The sequence below is a fragment of the Barbus barbus genome (assembly GCF_936440315.1).
Source record: "Barbus barbus genome assembly, chromosome: 36".
Taxonomy (NCBI): Eukaryota; Metazoa; Chordata; class Actinopteri; order Cypriniformes; family Cyprinidae; genus Barbus; species Barbus barbus.
The window spans coordinates 27170146-27189953 of NC_136714.1; the positions used below are offsets into that span (position 1 = coordinate 27170146).

General features: G+C 33.5%; 1 protein-coding gene across 6 annotated transcripts in view; it reads right to left on the reverse strand.

The window, feature by feature from the left end:
• Positions 1-19808, reverse strand: part of tcf4 (transcription factor 4) — a 153439-nt gene that overhangs the window by 18367 nt on the left and 115264 nt on the right. For 5 of the 6 annotated variants that reach the window (XM_079395111.1, XM_079395110.1, XM_079395112.1 and 2 more), the window contains 7 exons: positions 16970-17075; positions 15312-15445; positions 14806-14941; positions 13501-13571; positions 12300-12378; positions 9644-9720; positions 7771-7980 (listed from right to left, as the gene is read on the reverse strand). In XM_079395111.1, the coding sequence (XP_079251237.1) occupies positions 7771-7980; positions 9644-9720; positions 12300-12378; positions 13501-13571; positions 14806-14941; positions 15312-15445; positions 16970-17075 (813 nt within the window). The remainder of the gene's footprint in view (positions 1-7770; positions 7981-9643; positions 9721-12299; positions 12379-13500; positions 13572-14805; positions 14942-15311; positions 15446-16969; positions 17076-19808) is intronic. The other variant, XM_079395114.1, reaches the window with a different exon arrangement.

Sequence of the window (19808 nt, forward strand, 5' to 3'; positions counted from 1 at the left end):
TTTACTTGAGAAGCAAAATGACTGAAAATAAAAAAATATATATATTATAATTAAGGGAGTTTTCGATTAAAACAAGAACAAATAACTTGCTTTCTTTTTAAAGTTCATTATCATTATATTATATTTTAAGTTTATTTTTCTGACTCCACTGGAAGATATTAAAGATAAAACAAACAATAAATAATAAAACAAACAAATTATAAAAATTTAAATATCAAAGAAAAGAAAACATAAAATAAAATAAGCAATAAATAAACAAATTAATAAGATAAAAAATATCAAATAAAAATCTAATTAATACAATTTTAAAATATTAAACGTATTAAAAGATTAAACAAAATAAATAAACAAAACTTAAAGATAAATAATACAAATGAAAATTAAGTTAAAATATCAAAAAGCTGGCTGTTGGATGACTATTCAAGACAAAAATATTGAGTAAGAATACTAAAAGATATACTGAGTAAGTTCTTCTGCAGAATGATGTAGTCATCAAAATTGATTTATCCATGATATATTTATATATAAATGCTGGTTTTTGTCTGTGTGTGTGATTTCAAGGTTACCGGCCAAATCAAATATCCCTCCATCAAACGGTCAAACAATAGAGAGACAGGGTTACAGTCCTAAAAATAAACGGCTTCAGTCTAAACAAAAGCTGGAACAAGAATATCCTGAAGAGAAACGAGCAGGAAACATTACTCTGAACGGAACAAACCAACTTCCTGCGTGAGACCATGAGGTGGATTCTCAACACAATACTGTATTAGCGGCCGTGTCGGAACCTGGACATACAGAGGTCACGGGGTCACGGGCCGGAATAACAGGGCGACAGGGTCAGAGAGACAGGAACTCGCTTTAAACAATCAGATCAAATGCTGAAACCCTGCCCGAGAAACTCACCAGATTTAGAGCACTTTATGCTAAAAATAACAACATTTATAAAACAAAATCTTTAAACAATAAAAATTAAAAAACAGATAAACAAATTTTTACAAATATTAAAGAAAACTCTAATAAATAATAATAACAAAATAAAAATAATAAAACACAATAATAAAAATATTAAAGACAAAGTAAATAATACAAATATAAAAATATATTAAATAAGACTAAGAATAAAATAAACAAACATGTTAAACATAAAATAAAAAATACATAAAGTTATATATATATATATAAATAAAAGTTCAATAGGACAAAAATAAAAATAACAAGAATAAAATATTAAAGCTGAAGTAAACCATAAATACTTCATTAATAAAATTATAAAAAATACTAAAGATGAAGCATAAAATAAACTAACAATAAAAATATTACAGGAAGATAAATAAACAATAAATAATTAAAAATATTAAAGAAAAAATAAAATATTAAATAATACAAATAAAAACAAGGAAAATATCACTAAGTTGGCTGTTGGGCGACTACTTGACTATCCTTGTCATTCCTCTCTGAAACTCCAGCAATGATAAAAACAATTCAGAAATGGGTCAAAATATGCTTGTTAATACAGCGAGTGTGTGTGTGTGTGTGTGTGTGTCACTGACAGTGATCTCTGCTGTCGGTCAGCACGACTATTTTTCCCAGACAAACTCTCAGCATTTCTTTCCCATGATTTCATGAATCTACAGCAGACACACACACACACACACACACACACACACACACACACACAGCTCTGGTTCTCATGTCTTCTCACAGGTTTACATGAAAGAAATCAACACTTCCAGCTCACACATTGCACGGTAACACTTTATTTTAAGGTGTCCTTGTTACATGTGTTACATAATAACAATGAATTATGCAAAATGACATGCAAGTAACCCTAAACCAAACCCTAATCCTAACCCTAACCATACAGTAAGTACATGTAGTTAAACAATATTACTCAGTACTTAAATGTATAATTACACTCTAACACCTCAAAATAAAGTGTAACCTTATTAAATAATAACATCATTATTATATGCCATCGTTTTTGTACTTTACACAGGCTTCATCAGGTGAGCATTTGTGGTTGAGATGGATGAGAGACAGAAGATCTGCAGCTGTAGGGGGCGCCGGAGAGCTGATGACCACTGAGACGTGTGTGTGTGTGTGTGTGTGTGTGATGACAAAGCCTCTCTGTATGGCTGCGTTTCCACGGCGATGGAAGAGGGGCGTCTGAGCAGCGAATAGTGCGTCTTTGTGAGTCCCACACACACACACAGGCGTAATTACGTGCTGTTTCCTGTGTTGTAGTCATGGCTGGCTGTTTGTGTGCGTCTCTGTGGCCCTAAACAGCATTTTCTCAGGCTTCGCTCAGTTACAAACCTCACCTGAGTCTCCAGTCGCCCTGAAACCCGTTCAGTGCCAAACACACACTCTTTCAAGTCATTTACAGTACTTGAGAAGCAACACTGCATAAAATATTGACATTTTTCTATAGCAGGTAATACAAGTGTGTTTTGTCTCACTATTAGCAATTCTTTTACATGTTATGAAACAAGTTTGAATTTTCCAGCTTCATAAAACAAAATGCTCTTATATTAAAAAGATGCAGTATATGAAAACAAGTCAGAGCAGCTTCTTAAGTTAATTTGCCTCGTTTTGATGATTTTTAGATATTTTAATGGAAAATGACAAAAATACTCATTAGTTTCCAGCAGTTATCTTTAATACAAGTGTATTTTGTCTCAGTAATGGCAGAACTTTTCATGTTTTGAGCACAAACAAGAGTAAATCTAGTGAAATAATCTGCCAGTGCAATAAAACATAATGCACTAATATTAAAAAGATGCAGTGAAAGAAAACAAAGTTGGAAAACAAGTCAACAGATTTTTCTATGGTTTAAGTATAAACAAGTCGAAAACTAGTGAAATAATTTGCACGGCAAAAATATCTTATGCTGCTTCTTCGTAAATAAATTGGTCTCTTTTGAATTATAGATAGATATTTAACTAGAAATCACAAAAAAAAAAAAAACATTTCTAGCAGTTATCTTCTATAAAAGTGTATTTTATCTCATTGCATTGGCAAATTTTTCTGCTTTAAGTTATAAACAAGTTGCCGTTGCAATAAAACAGAATGCAATTATATAAAAAAGATGCAGTGAAAGAAAACAAAGTAGGACAAGAAGTCGTAATATCTTAAGCAGAGCTGCTTCTCAAATAAATGCCTCTAGGTTTAATGATCTTTAGATATTTTAACTGAAAAACAAAAAATACAAAAATGTGCTTGTTATCTTTCACACATGTCGTTTTGTCTCAGATTTTCAGATGTTTTAAGTTAACAAAATATGAAATGAAAAAGTCTTAATATCTTATGCAGAGCTGCTTCTCAAGTAAATTCGTCTAGTTTCAATGATTTTTAGATATTTTCACTGGATAATGACAAAAATACTCATTATTTTATAGCAGTTATCTTCAATATGAGTGTATTTGGTCTCAGTAATGGCAGCACTTTGCATGTTTTGAGCACAAATAACCTACCAGCGCAATAAAACATAATGCACTAATATTAAAAAGATGCAACAAAGTTGGAAAACAAGTCTTAATATCTTATGCAGAGCTGCTTCTCAAATAAATGCCTCGTTTCTGATTTTTAGACATTTTAACTAAAAAAACAAACAAAAATGCAAATACACTTCTTAAGAATGAGATTTTCTGCAGTGAAAACTGAATATTTTTGGAAATATTTCTAATAAATACACATGGGGGTCAGACTTTTCTCGTTGCATACTGACTGTGGAGAAGCTGCAGATGCATCAGAGCTTAAACACACAGTAATGGCGTTTCAAAGCGCCTCTTTCAGGATGAAGCTGCAGGAAATCTTCTGTTGAGGAACACATCAGATCAGCCCTCACTCAGAGTTACTGATGATTTTACACAGAAATATTGATATGACTGCACACACTCGCTATCATGTTTGCATCTTCAGACTTTACACTGAAAACAAATGGTGCAGAAACTATTTTCACTCAGTAATTGATTGTAAATTTCACCAATAATTACAAAGAAATGGCAAGTAGCATTGAATTAAACAACATTTTACAAAGAAAAAACTTAAAAATATATATTTTTTGTTGATATTTTAATGGGAAAACAATAAAACAAATACTAAAAACCTCAGTATTTTTGTAAAATTTCTACAAATTCTTAAATCAAGATACATTCATTTAAGAAGATATCAAGTCTTTTATGAAAAATGTAACAAAATTAAGTATCTGCAGAAAACCATTATTGTCTTCCCTCTGAATTAAGCTAATTTACTATTTTTATTATTATTTATTTATTTTGACTCAATATCTTATGTCATCTGGCATCTTAATTTAAGAAAGTTTGTACTGGAAAACAAGACAAAAATACTGAATAAGAAAATCATTTTTTGTGGTGTTGGATTTTTAAATCACTTTAGTTAAAAGCTAAATTAACACGTTCTGATTTTTTTTAATATTGGGAATATATTCACATAATATAATAACAGAGAATGATGAGTTATAAGAATGACAAATATGAAGGATTAAGAATCAAATTGATGGAACTCTAAACTCAAAGATGAATATGATTTATGACTTAATTTTTCATGCTGTGAAAGGAAGGTCTCCTGCATACTTTGGTAAATCTGCCCATGCTGAAGTTCCCATAGTGCACTAGACGTATCATGTAACGGTGAACAGCCATTTCATGTGTGTTTGTGTCTCTCTCTTCACGTGAGCACCTGTTTCCAGCGTGAGCTCAGCAGCAGATCTCCTCCAGCTGTTCCTCTAAACACACAGTTCTCTCATTCACTTCTTCATCTGACCCTAACCTTCACTTCCACTGAAGAGAGCAGCGCCAGCAGTCAGCGCAATAACTTCTTCCCTTTGCCATCATTTGGGTATGACATCAAAATAAGGGAGTGAAAATTATGACAGAATTGGGTTATTATCTACTAACTAAAACCAAAAAATACAATATTTAAAAAAAAAATTCTCAACTAGTTGCCAAGGCAAAATTTATCATTTTATTTTTTAACTAAAAAAATTAAAATAACTATGCATACATATTTAAAAAAACTAATTAGATTAACAAACCTCAATTAAAATGCTATAAACATTTTTTTAAATAATAAAAATAACAAAGAAAATGACTAAAACTTCAAATTAGAACTTAATAAAAACAAAGTACATATATTAAAAACTTAAACTGAAAAAAATGACCAAAACAACTAAAACTTATTGAAGTGAAAATTTGATAAAAATGATATATATGCATATTAAAAAACTAATAAAAATTGCAAAAACAATAAACGTGCTAAAAGTTTCAGTAAAATTTAAATGAAAACTGAACAATATATAAATAAAACTAAATCTATTTTAAAATATTAACAAAAACTATAATAGTATATCGAAGATTCTAAAATAACACCATGACAGAATGATACATTTTGGGTGAACTGTCCCTTTAACAACACTGAGTTAATAATGTGAATGCATTCTAATCCAATGCCATGACAGCACACACACACACACACACACCCACACACACACACACACACCCATCCAACCATCACTGCAGCCCAAACGCACACACACACACACACACACACACACACACACACTCACTGGTAAGAGTGAGTTAATAAACAGCAATGTCAGTGAGACACTGAGCAGAGATTCAGGACCTCGTCAACAGCAGATCAAACGCCTGAGCAAACCCACGCCTGTCGTTATTCATTTATATCATTAAAAACTTCTCGTTAACACTAGCAATATGTACAAACACCAGCTTACAAAGAACACTTCATCAGAAACAGATCAGTCTGAATATTTACTTTTTTAAGAGCCCCTTTTTAGCTACAAGAACCCTAAAAAATACAGTTTGAGAACATTTAGTAACTTAACTTTCGTATTTTCTTAAGGAACATGCATGAACGTGCCTGTCCGAAACATACATTTTCAATAATTCAGTCCCATTTTTATGCATTTTAATGCTATTCATGTACTGATGACTACATAAAAAGATATGAGTGCATCATCAGAAATGGTTTATGTATAAATGTGCATGCAATAATGTGTGTCAGACATGCATTATATCTTCTTTTCCTCATGTATTCTCTTTCTGTTCTTTATTCTCTCCAGCTGTTTGAAGCTTTATGGATTGTTTCAAGTCTTAAAAAAGCCTTAAATGTGGAAAATATTACCAGCATCTTCCTTTTGAAGTCTTGTCCTCCCCCCCGCTCTGTTATTTCCTGTATTTAGTTCGGTGCTGCTTAACTTTCAGTCAGAGGAGAGCCAGCATCACTACCCACAATTCTTTGCTCCAACCTGAACTAATTACACTTAGACATTACAGGACCGCGTCATGCACACCACATTAAACATGACGATTTTTATTGCAAGTACAATAGTCTTACAATTATGACCAGTAGGTGGCAGTGTTATTTTATTATCACTGAGGTACTATTATAGTTATTGTTAATCTGGATTGTATTTTTATATTTTCTGTTTTTACTTTCATTTTAGTTAAAGTTTTAGTAATTTTGTTGTGCATTTATGTAATTTTTGTTATAAAAATAATAAAATAAATAATGAAAACCATATTGATTTTAATTCATTTTTATTTTAGTTATTTTACTATAATCAAGTTAAACTACATAAATGTCTCCTTAAATTATCAGCAAAACAAAACAAAAAACTAATGTCTAAGATTTTTTATTGTTATAGTTTTTCTTAATATATTTTATTTATAAATTGTTATTATTTTTCATTAAAACCAAAATGAGAAATGTTGCTTTGGCAATTAGCTGAAATAAAAAAGTTGATAAAATATTTTATTTTATTTTAGTTAACATTTACTTGTTTTCAAGTAACAATTTTTAATGGTTTTAATTTATATATAAAAAAATTAAAACTGTATCAGTTTTAATTAATATTATTTAAAAAATTTATTAAAACCATTACATTTTTTAATTATTTATTATTTCAGTTTTACAAATTTTAGTACATCAAGTCAAACTAAATTAAAATGTTTCCTTGAAATATCAAATAAATTCCTTTAAACGTCCTTGAAAAATTAAATGTCATTTATTTTATTTTATTTTATTTTTTTGATAATTTAATAATCTAACTTTTTTATAGTTTTGTTTTAAAGATTTTACTTATAAATTTCTATGATTTTTTATTTAATAAAAAATTAGAAATATTGCCTTGGCAACTTTCTGAAACAAAATAAGTTCAAGTAACATTTTTTTTAAATAATAAAAACGATATCATTTTTAATTAATTCTTATTTTGCTTTTAGTTATTTTAACATCAAATTATAATAACTGAGAAGTGATAAATGTTTCCTTGGCAACTAGCTGAAATATCATGTAATCTTTATTTTTTGTTTGTTTTTGTTTTTTAAATATGTCTATGTTTTTTTTTTTTTAAATAATTGATTTTATTTATTATTTTTTATTTAAACACTAAAACAAAAAAGTTTCCTTGTCAACTAGCTGAAATAAAGTACATTTACAGTTTTTAAATATTTTATTTTATTTCAGTTGAAACTGATTTAATTTCAAGTAACGACAATGTTTTTTTTATGGTTCTAGTTTTAGTTCTTAGTTTGGTGATTTTAGTTTTAGTATAATAACTAGGTAGTGCTGCACACATGTTGGGTCAGTCCAAACAGGCTGATCTAGACACTAATGATCGAATAAGAAGAGACACATAGAGATGTGTGACTCGCATGAACATCCTCTATCCGCAAGAAGTGGCTCCAGACGGCGGGAGCTCAGAGGTCAGGGGTCAGAGGCTCTTACCATGAGTGAGTGTCTGTTGGAGGGCAGCAGTCCGCCGCTGTATCCGGCGCTCAGGCCGCCCATGGCTCCGTTGTGAGAGTGAGACGGAGTGATCAATCCGTGCATGTCTGCGTGAGCGCCGGGCATCGCTGTGGACGGACCGACCGCGTGACTGCGCAGCACATGGATGGCATCGTCCAGCCGCTCCAGCCTGTCCTCGATACGACTCTGCTACAGGACAGAGACACACAGTCAGCATGATCCAACTAGGGTTGGGACCCACCGGTTAATCCATGTGTGACAACACCTGCCGTGCACATTTTACTTTCACTTTCAAATTAGTGGCAATTCGGCGTCAAGCAGTTGTTTGTTTTTAGTTTGAGTTTTCCCTCTTTTCCTCGCTTTCCTTCGCTTTTAAATAGCGATGCACATTTTACTTTCACTTTCAAATTAGCGTCAATTCGGCGCCAATTGCTTGAATTCAATTCTAGCAACAATAAAATACAATATAGAACATAGAACTTTTATCAACAAAATGAATAAAGATACACCATGCTATATGCCTAATATAAAACAACAAACTTACACAAGGTTTAGGTACACAAAACTGAAGATCAGTAAACAATGTGGAACCAAATAAATAAGAAATGTACGTTTATTAGCAAAACGAATAAGAAAGACACGGAATACTTGATAAATACACAGCTTAAATAAATAAAAATCAGCAAACACTGAAACCGAATAAATAAGAAACAAATGTTTAAAAAACTTGCAACATCACCTTAGATAAATTGCAGAAGTCAACAGGCTTTTCAAAATGCTAAATATTTTTAAAACATGCATGTTTGCATGTGGTTTTGAAACTCTTGTCTGAAATCAATTGAAAAGAATTTAAAATGGGGGGAAATATCATTATGAAATAAATGTTTTTCTCTAATACACATATTTCCCCCCATTTTAAATTCTTATTCTCCAATGCAAGGTTAGATTTTTGTGAATTTTTAAATAAAAGATCAAAAGGATTAATAACAGATTAATTTTCACAGCCTTCTTTGATCATATTTAACAAGGGTGCCGATATTTTTGGCCATGACTGTATATATAATAAATTTCCCCCCCCCAATGTTCAAGAGATGGTTACGGCCTTGCTTATTATTCTGGTTGAATTGGATCATCAAAGCTCAGTAGCAAAGACGTTGGTTAATAAAATGGGATTAAATACATAAATGATTTAATATATTTAATTATTGCAGGTTTGTGTAATATTCTGAGTTTGCATTTGACTTTTTATTAATTTTGAGGAATTGTGAATGTGTTTTAGTGCAGGTGAGATGAGTAAATGTTGATATTTAGTCTAGATCTACAGTAAGATCATGTTCACACACAACGCTCTGCACTTACTCCTGATTTCTCTCAACATGGCAACCCCAGAGCTGTCACTCAATACATCAGAAACACAGGAACTGGGGTTACGCATTTGAAAAACTAACTCAGATACTTCCTTCTAAATTAAAAAGTAATGCGTTACTTTACTAGTTGCTTAAAAAAGTAATGTGATTAAGTTACTTGTAATGTGTTACCCCCAACACGAACTCTTACTGGACTGAAGCAGCTCAGCTTTACTTGATTCTTCATCAATCATTTTTTTTAGAAAAATCAGTGCACTTCAAATCTGATCATCAGGATCTTTTGAGGAGCGTTTGCTTTCAGAAGCTTTACTTTCACTCTTCCTCAGCGGATGAATGATCTTCACAAGCCTCCAGAACATCTCACATCTTCTGAGTAATGTGGATTTGTTCATTGCTCAATCAGCAGTTTGTTGCATGATATGTTTGGATCATTTCAATCTCATCTTGTAGGAACAGAGTTGTGTTTCTGCGTCTGTATGTCTCACCAGCGAGTGCAGCGGCGGCTCGTAACTCGGGGACGAGGCTCCCTGACCGTTTCTGGACCAGACGGCCGTACTGGCAGCTAAAGAGACAAAAACATCAAGATCATCATAGAGAACAACAAACGCCTCTATCAGCATCCTAAATAACAAAACAAATCATGAGATATAACAACTTCATCTTTTGACCAGTAGGTGAAATCACTGATATACTATTATAGTTTTGTTAATATTTTGAATTAGATTTGTTGTTTTCTGTTTTCAATTTTACTGTTTTTTTTTCATGTTCATTAGGTAGGTTTTTTTTTTACTTTCACTTTTTTTAAGTTTAAGTTAACTATAATATAATTTCATTGTTTCTACTATTCAGCATGTACAAAATTAGCATATGACTGATTTGTATAATACTTTCTAATTATTATTACTGAGAGAGGGTTATTATAGTTAACTAAAATAAAAATGAAAACCACACACACACACACACACACACACACACACATACACACAAAAACAAAACAAAACAAAACATTGGCTACCTGAAATAAAATAAAGGTTAACTGAAATAAAATAAAATATAATTTTAACTTATAGTTTAACTTTTTAACAGAAAAAAAGAATAAAAACTATAAATAAATAAAACCAAAAACTAATAAAAACAACAAAAACACACAACAAAATTACTAAAACATGAACTAAAATTAAAATGGAAACAAAAAAGTGATTTATAAAAACTATATAATATTAATAAAATTAAAATAGTATCTCAATCATACTAAAGAACCCTGCATTGAAATACAATTGATGTATATATTTTTTTATTTTATTTTATTTTTATAATTTTGTTGTGTTTTTGTCATTTTTTTGTAATATGTCTGTAATAGCATTTTATTTTATTATATTTTAACTAATTAAAAATGAGAAATGATACCTTGGCAACTCGCTGAAATGAAACAATTTTCCATTTTTATGTTTTATTTTATTTCAGTTTGATTTAACTTCACCTGAAGCTTCATGAATATAATGGTTTTGCTTATATTTTCGAGAGACTGATCATGTTTAATCCTTGTTTATGTGGTCAAATCCTTCTTCTGGCCTAATGATAAAATATTCCCCTCATATCCAATAAATCCGTATTTTCCCGCTGATCCGACACTCAAACGAGCCCAATAAACCATCGCTCACTCCGGTGGAATAAATACCCGGTCTTGTCTTTGTAGTCCAGAGAGCAGCGGTGATGATCAGCTGGTGGGCCGTCGGCCGGCTGACCCTTCCTTTGATAGGTGACGACCCTCATGATAATAACACCTCGTTATTCTTTCATTCTCAAGTTAAGATGCAAACTCGTTTGCGGCGGCCGGTTCACAGCAGTAATTAGAGAGGAGCGGCGCTCGCTCATCCGTTCTCCCTGACCTTCACCTGTTTACGTTTGCGGCATCCGCTCATTACGTACATCGCGTCTAATTATGTTGTGTTTTTTCAAATCGTACTTCTTTACAGAAACACGCATTTCTGATGCTTCCCTGTATTATTAAACCTCATTTACAAATGCTAATTAGCACATAATTACAGCCACATTCATGTGCAAATAAATTTTGCATGTATCCGCGCCGACGCCAATGAGAAAATTATTAAATTAGTTACTTAAACTTCCCTCGCATGTTTAAGTTTAAATATTAATTTGCAGTTGCGCATTTAATGGTTGTCGGTTTAATAACTTTGGCACTTGGAGAAATTAGGCGGCAGTCGTTTCTATAGCAACGCGAATAATGACTCATTAATCAGGCCTTGAGATGAAGTGTTTCAGAGTTTGAATTGAATATGAAAAATGAAACATATAAAAAGCTTTTCCACATGAAATCAATGACTTTAGCAGTGCGCAGTATATATATTAAGTCATTTATTTTTTATACGCATTAAATCAGTAATTTTAGTAGGCTATCATTGAAATACTGTTTTTTTTTTTTATATTTTAAAATAGTTTTTTTTTTTTTGCATTTTTTATATTGCCTTGGCAACTAGCTAAAATGTTTTTTTTTATTTTATTTTATTATTTCAGTTAATGTTTATGTTATTTCAAGTAATGAAAATATTTTTTTTTATGGTTTCAGTTTTAGTGAACTATAATAACAGTGAATAAAATATCCAAACGACCTAAATAAAATACTATATTTGTTAACATGTGCAGAATACAACCAAAACACACATTATCCCAAAATGCAATGCACTTGACCTTTCCCCTTTCCAGTGTGACACATTCATTGGACTGACAAAAATTCGATTTTTTTATTTTTTACTTAAATTAATACATTTTCAGTGTAAATTTAGTTAAAATTGTAGTTAATTTTGTTGTATGTTTTTTGATTTTTTTAATATTTTTTTATATGTCTATATAGTTTTTATAATTTTTTTATTTCAGTATTCATTTGACTTGTTTTAGATTTTACATTAGATTTGCATTGTTTCCTTGGGAAGTAGCTGAAATAAAAGTTTTTAATTTTAGTTAACTGTAATAAACCTGGTGGCACATAAATAACAGTGCTCAGTATATATTGCATAGTAAAGCAGTAAACAGAGTAATCAGGTGACTGACATCAGTGCAAACATCTGTGTGTGTGTTTAAACTCTGTTGAGAATAAACACACACACACACTCAGTGGGTTACCTGTGAGCGAGGGAGGAGATCCCACAGGAGTGGAGGGGTTGGATGAGAAGCTGTTATTGGTGTGATCTGGTGAATAGATCTACAAGCACAAGAAACACACAGCAATGACAAACCAGAACAAAGACACACACACATCATCATCATCATCATCGAGCTGAAACATCATCTCTACAGGAATCAGTATGCATGAAGCCACATTCATCTGAATAATTTTGCCAGCTAAGATGTTTTTTGAAAGGCGTGTATCTGTTTACTTTTTTAAATAAATGTCTCTGGTCTTAATGTGAACACTGCTTTAAAACCTCTATTTATATAATCTTCAAAATACAATACGTTTCTTCTTCTCTGAAAGCACTTTTTATGGAAGCTTGTTTCTACCACAGAATAAAAAAAAAGCTAATTTTGAGTTTGCCACATAATGAAAAATAAAAACTGTAATTGCGTTTTTTTTTCTTTTCTCAGAACTGCAAATTTCTATAATTTTGAGGTTATATTTTGCAATTATGAGAAAAAAAGAACTGTTACCCTAGTAAAAATACATTTATTTTATACTAAGTATAGTTCAAATCTATTAACATATTTACTGACAGATAACTCGAGACTTACTGATATAAAAATTATAATTAAACTTCACTTGGCATATTACTTGTGCACAATGCACTTTTCTTAATATTAAGCCTAAAATGTGTTTTAATGTCACTTTTGATGAGGATTGTATGATCTTTGAATAATATCAGTCTTTAAATGCAAAATATTTAAAGTGTACCTGAAGTATACTTGCAATAGTTCCACTTTAGCACAATCAAATATACTAAGTATATCTTTAATTGTACTTCAGCACTACTTCTGCACAATTAACATGCATTAAGTAGAACATTAGCTGTTCCAATTTAGCAGGCTTTAAGTATAGCAGTGTAGTATACTAAAAGTACAAGTATTTGTAGTAAATAAATGTATTTCAAATACATTTAAGTATATTTAATTTTCACTAGAGTAGATACAGAATAAACTCAGAATTGCCAGAAAAAAAAGTCCCAATTACGTTTTTATTTTTTTATTCAGTGGTGGAAGCATAACATAACATAAAACTCAGAAAAGCATCATTAGAGAAATCGAATGTGTGGTGAATGCGGTTTCATGTTGCTTTAGATCATGTGTGTATCTATATATTGCTGGGTCAGCGTTAGACCTGGTCACTCACTGAAGCCAGAGCCTTTCCTAACGCGTCTCCCGTCTGCGAGCTGCTGCCCGCTCCGCTCGGCGCTCGATTCGCTGAAACACAACAGATCAGAGAGACTTCACACTCCTGTTCATTCAAAGAAGATGTAGACGAAAGTGCTGACTTTAAAGTAACTCTTTAACCCCCAGTTTCACAGACAAGGCTTAAGCCTAGTCTCAGACTAAAATCTAAGTCTGAGCTGTTTCAGCTGAAAGAAACTTGCACTGACTAATCTTAAAATATATCAAGATGAAGACCAGTAATGTTTTTTTTCTAAGGCACATTTATTAAAATTACTTAAATGTCCTAATTGAACTATGGCCTAATCCTGGCTTAGTTCAAGCACCGTCTGTGAAACCGGGCCGATATGATTTAATATGAGACAAACAAGGGGTTAAATAAGCTTAGAACCAAAAATCATATTTCTTAGTTCATTCCATATTTAAAAGTGAGATTTGTAGACCTGAAAAAAGTATGGAAATTATTACAATATTAAAAGCTCATGGAAATATATTAGTGCTGTCAATCGATTAATCGCATCCAAAATAAAAGTTTTAGTTTTTTATATGTGTGTCTACTGTGTATATTTATTATGTGCATATATAAATACACACACATGCACATATATATGTAAGAATAGAAATATATACATGTAAATATTTTCAAAATAAATATTGTGTGTATTTATACATACATAATAAATATAGACAGTAGACACACATTATGTAAACTAAAACTTTTATTTTGGATGCGATTAATCGTTCGACAGCACTAAAATTTATATAATTTTTCTAGCTATATCAAGCTTTATAATATTTTGTTGAGTAAAAATTGCAGAGATGTTGTCATTTGTGAGTTATAAATATTTTTTTAAATATTAACTTCATATAAATTCATTATTAATTTAATTTAACACTTAACTTGGTTTTAGTAAATAAATAAAAAAAACCTACATAGAGTCAGAAAGGTTGAGAACCACTGCTTGTGACAGTTAATATTTACTTCAACTTCACAAAAACATTCTGAAAACAGAAAATGTTCATGCCATTGATAATGCTGATTTCTGAACTGACAGATGGAGGAATGACTAATGCTGCTCATCAGTCGATCAGAAAGCGTTATGGATCTAATGTTGTTGGGCAGCTGAACTTGATCACCTGTAGATCCCTTAGATCCTTCTCATTTATTATCCTAATATTCCACCTTTGCTTTAGTTTGCACTGTGATAGAGTGACTGAACTGAAGTGAATCAAATCTTCACTTGGCTTTGATTCGGCGGGGACTCACCCATGGCGCTGTCTGTCCCATTGGTGGTGGCGGAGCAGGACGCCGCGCTGTAGTGATTCGTCCCACCGCTGCGATGGAAACTGGACATGGGAGGAAGACTGGGGTTAATCTCAGCTGACGAGTGTGACGGGTAACTCTGAAAAACACAGAGAGGGAGAGCGTTTGAGACAGGTTCATTTCATTTTCATTCAAAGACCGTTCATAGGAGTTATTGTTCATATATATTAGATTTACACGGCTTTCTATATATGCATATGAAGAGTTTATTTGCAAAAACAGATAACTCCGTTGTTTTAAATGTTCAAAAATCATGTTTTTTATCGTGTTAACCTATTCAAAATAACCCAACTGCAGTTTGATGAGATTAATTGGAATGCACAATGAAAAAGCATGATTTCTGAGAATTGTTAAAAACTGAGTTATGTTTTTGCAAATTAACTCTTCATATATACATGTATTGTAAATACACAGAGTATCATAGTCTTTGACTTAAAAAATGCGCTCACGAGTCTGTCGTGCGGATGCAGGCCGCAGTAGCTGCTGCTCTGAGCGCTGTGTGTGGAGTTTCCCAGCATGCTGTTGTATCCGGGCTGATTCATACTGCCAGACGAGCTCCATGGGTCTGTACTGTGATGACCGTCTGAAATCACACATGAAACTAGGGTTGCTAACTTCAGCGAGGCAAAATAAGGGACACCCATTCACGACCCAACTCGCCAAAAACAAAAAACGTTCAAGTATTTAAACTTCCAACACAACATTTTTTTTTTAACAGTTCTGCAGCTGCTACCTGGATGGGATGAATTTTGCCTAAATTAGGGCTACATTTATTTGTCCCATTTTAATCTAATTAATTTAGCATTAAAAAAAAAGTTTTAAAATGCCAAATTGTATATAACATTTTTGATTATTTATTATGTATATATTTATAATTAATATCAATTATAAATTTATCATTAGGGTCTAACATTAATTATAATCTATTCCTTCATCTGTCTAATAATGTCTAAAAATATAATAATGGTCTACCAAGCTCTGATAATGTATGGAATATTATATTAACAGACTATCCAAATTTTAATAAAACAATAGGCCTATACCTTGAAGCACAGAGGTGTCTATCATTTTAAAAATATGAAAATTCTGTCATAATTTACCTAGGTTGTTCTAAACCTGCATAAGGTTCTTTGTTCTGTTGAACACAAAATAAGATACTTTGAAGAATGTGGGTAACTAAACAGCAGCTGGTCCTCAGTAACTTAAAAAAATACTATCAGAGTCATTGGGGGCCAGAAACTCGTTGGTTACCTACATTCTTCAAAGTATTTTCTTTTATGTTCAACAGAAGAAAGAAATGATTAAGGTTTGGAACAACTTGAGGGTTTGTATACGATTGCAAATTTGTAATTTTTTTGGTGAACTATCTCTTTAAGTCAGACAGTTCACCGTGAGCAACTGAAATGCTTCTCTGCAAACTGCGCATTCGTTCATCATTAGTTACTGGACAGACCTGTTGTTCTGCAGTTGCTAGGGTGTTCTGAGTGTTTAGGCCATTGTTATACAGTTGTTAGGGTGTTGTGAGTCATTTAGTCTGTTGCTATGCAGTTGTTAGGGTGTTCTGAGTGTTTTAGGCTGTTGCTTTATAGTGGCTAGGGTGTTCTGAGTGTTTAGGCTGTTGTTCTGCAGTTGCTAGGGTGTTTTGAGTGTTTTAGGCTGTTGTTCTGCAGTTGCTAGGGTGTTCTGAGTGTTTTAAGCAATTATTATGAGGTTGCTAGGGTGTTCTGAATGTTTTAGGCTGTTACTATGCAGTTGTTTGGGTGTTTTGAGTGTTTTAGGCTGTTGTTCTGTACTTGCTAGGGTGTCGTGAGTGTTTAGGCTGTTGCTATGCAGTTGTCAGGGTGTTCTGAGTGTTTTAGGCTATTGTTATATAGTTGCTAGGGTGTTCTGAATGTTTTAGGTTGTTGTTATGCAGTTGTTTGGGTGTTGTGAGTGTTTTAGGCTGTTATTCTGCAGTTGCTAGAGTGATATGAGCGTTTGTTGTGAGTGTTTTAGGCTGTTACTATGCTGTTGCTAGGGTGTTGTGAGTTTTTAGGCTTTTACTATGCAGTTGCTAGGGTGTTCTGAGTGTTTTAGGCAGTTGTTTCATTTGGTGTGTATAGTTTACCTGGCATAAAGAAGGAACTGGGAAAGCTGCTGCCCGGTGCTTTAGAGGACGGGTAACCCGGTGAGTCCCGGTTGTAATCGGCAGTGCTGGCGGAAGGTGCGTAAACCTGAGCACACACACAACACGCTGTGATCAGGACGACTAATGACACAAAACACACTTTCATTGTACATTTCTCTACATATTTTCTGCCATGCATTAAGAACCATAAGGGAAAAGACGGAATCAGAGTGAAACTCTTTCCCAGGAAAAAATTTTCATGTTCCTAAAGTGTTGCAACACGATAATTTAGTGCAAATGTGAGATGAGCAGCTGCGGCGGATCAGTGATGACATCAGCCCACAAACAGCAGAGCATTCCCGTCTGGAAAACTGTGCTGTAATGACTAGCAGGAATGCTGAGAACATGCCGGATGGGAATAAGGAGCTGGGATAAACACAGCGGATGTGTGAGGACAGAACGACCCTCAGAGATACACCTCAAAAACAAGAATACAGGCGATGAAGAATCTCATCTCAAATGTTTTTCCTGTACCAAATGCAGAACAAATGGAAACTTAAGTTGTGTCTGATGAGATCTTTTTTTTTTCTAAGGAATTGTAGGTGAAAAATCTGAGACAAACATAAATGAAGCTCAGCTGAAAAATAACAACATCTCCAGAGCTCAAGGGTGGAGTTTGAGGAGTTTTATGGAGACCAAGAGACTTCAGCACAGATGGAGGACTTTACTTTCCCATGAAGCACCTCACATACACACACAGACACACACACGCGTCTGTGAAAGAGATCAGGCTGTGACTTTAGGGGGGTTCAATAACATGGAGATTTTGTTCTGGCTGGTTCATTTCTGCACCTGTCCAGAGTTAACACATACATTTCTAGGTGTTTAAAGTAGATTAGGCTGTTGCTATACAGTTGTTAGGGTGTTCTAAATGTTTTTAGGAAGTTCCTAGGATAATGTCTTATAGATAAAGTCTTTTACTAGTTGCTATATAGTTGTTAGAGTGTTTTAGGCTGTTTCTATGCCGTTTCTAGCGTGTTCTGAATGTTTAGGTTGTTGATATTCAGTTGCTAGGTTACACTGAGTGTGCTAGGGTATTCTGAGTGATTTAGACTGTTGCTGTGCAGTTGCTAGGGTGTTGTGAGTGCTTTAGGCTCTTACTATGCAGTTGCTAGGGTGTTGTGAGTGTTTTAGGCTGTTGCTATGCAGTTGCTAGGGTGTTCTATGTGTTTTAATCTATCACTTTGCAGTTGCTAGGGTGTTCTAAGTGTTTTAGGTTGTTGCTACTGTATGTGGTTGCTAGGGTGTTGTGTGTGGTTTCTAGGTGTTTTCTTCCTGTCTGTTGTGAGTAGAGTCTTGGTGATGATGTGATTCAGGTCTCTCTTTCAGTTGTTTTCTGGTTCAGCAGGTAAAAATAGTGTGTCTGATCACTCAGTAAAATAGCAGCAGACTCCTGATGTGAGGAATCATTCATGTCTGGAGCTCAAACGCTGCAGGAGTGAGTCTGTTTACTGCAGCAGATCAGGAGCAGATGGAGTGAAACCAGAGAAGTCATGAAAGCCACAACACACCCACCTACACACACACACACACACACACAGTCTCGCCCCTCATCAGTGTGACCCACTCACTGCACCTGTGCTGAACTGACCAACACACACACACACACACACACACACACACACACACGCACACGCACACGCACACACACACACACACACATGCAGGAGAGTACACACTTTATCTGTTCAACATCAACACACACTTAAACACTCCTACTGAACATACAACAAACCTACCTAACCTAACCCTAACCCTAACCTCAACAAACTAGCATTCAGCCTTAATTTTTTCTGAGAAAGCGAGAGAGACAATTAGTTTTAGACTGTTGCTATGTAGTGTTTTAGGCAGGTGTTAAGTGATTTATAGGCGTTTTGAATATTTTAGACTGTTGCTATGCAGTTGCTAAGGTATTCTTTGTGTATTAGACTGTTGATATATAGTTGCTAGGGTGTTTTGAATATTTTAGAATGTTGCTATGCAGTTGCTAAGGTATTCTTTGTGTACTAGACTGTTGATATATAGTTGCTAGGGTGTTTTGAATATTTTAGAATGTTGCTATGCAGTTGCTAAGGTATTCTTTGTGTAATAGATTGTTGATATATAGGTGCTAGGGTGTTTTGAATATTTTAGAATGTTGCTATGCAGTTGCTAAGGTGTTCTGAGTGTTATAGGCTGTTGTTATGTAGTTGCTAGGGTGTTTTGAATATTTTAGACTGTTGCTATGGAGTTGCTAAGGATAAGGTTCTGAGTGATTTGGGCTGTAATTGCTAGCATATTGTGAAAGTCTAAGACTGTTTCTATGCAGTTGCTAAGGTATTATATGTGTTTTAGTCTGTTGTTATGTAGTTGCTAGGGTGCTCTAGGTGTTTTAGACAGTTGTTAGGGTGTTATGGGTGTTTAAGGCTGTTGCTATGTACACAGACACACACACACACACACACACACACACACACACACACACACTTAAATGTTCCTGAACATACAATGCTCATGTTTGTGAAACAAACACTCGACAACTTAAAAATCTAACATTCACTCTATTATAGAGAGAGAGAGAGAGAGAGCGAGAGAGAGAGAGAGAGATGCGGAAGGAAGTTCCGCCCTCACTTTGGACTTTATTCCTTCAACCTGCAATTGCTATAATGCTGTACAGATGTAGAACAACATCAAGAGCTCCAACACACACACACACACTGGGGTCTGGCTTTACCATCAAACACTAATCTATTCCACATGAACCACAGCGAGAGCACACACACTCACACACTCCCTGAGG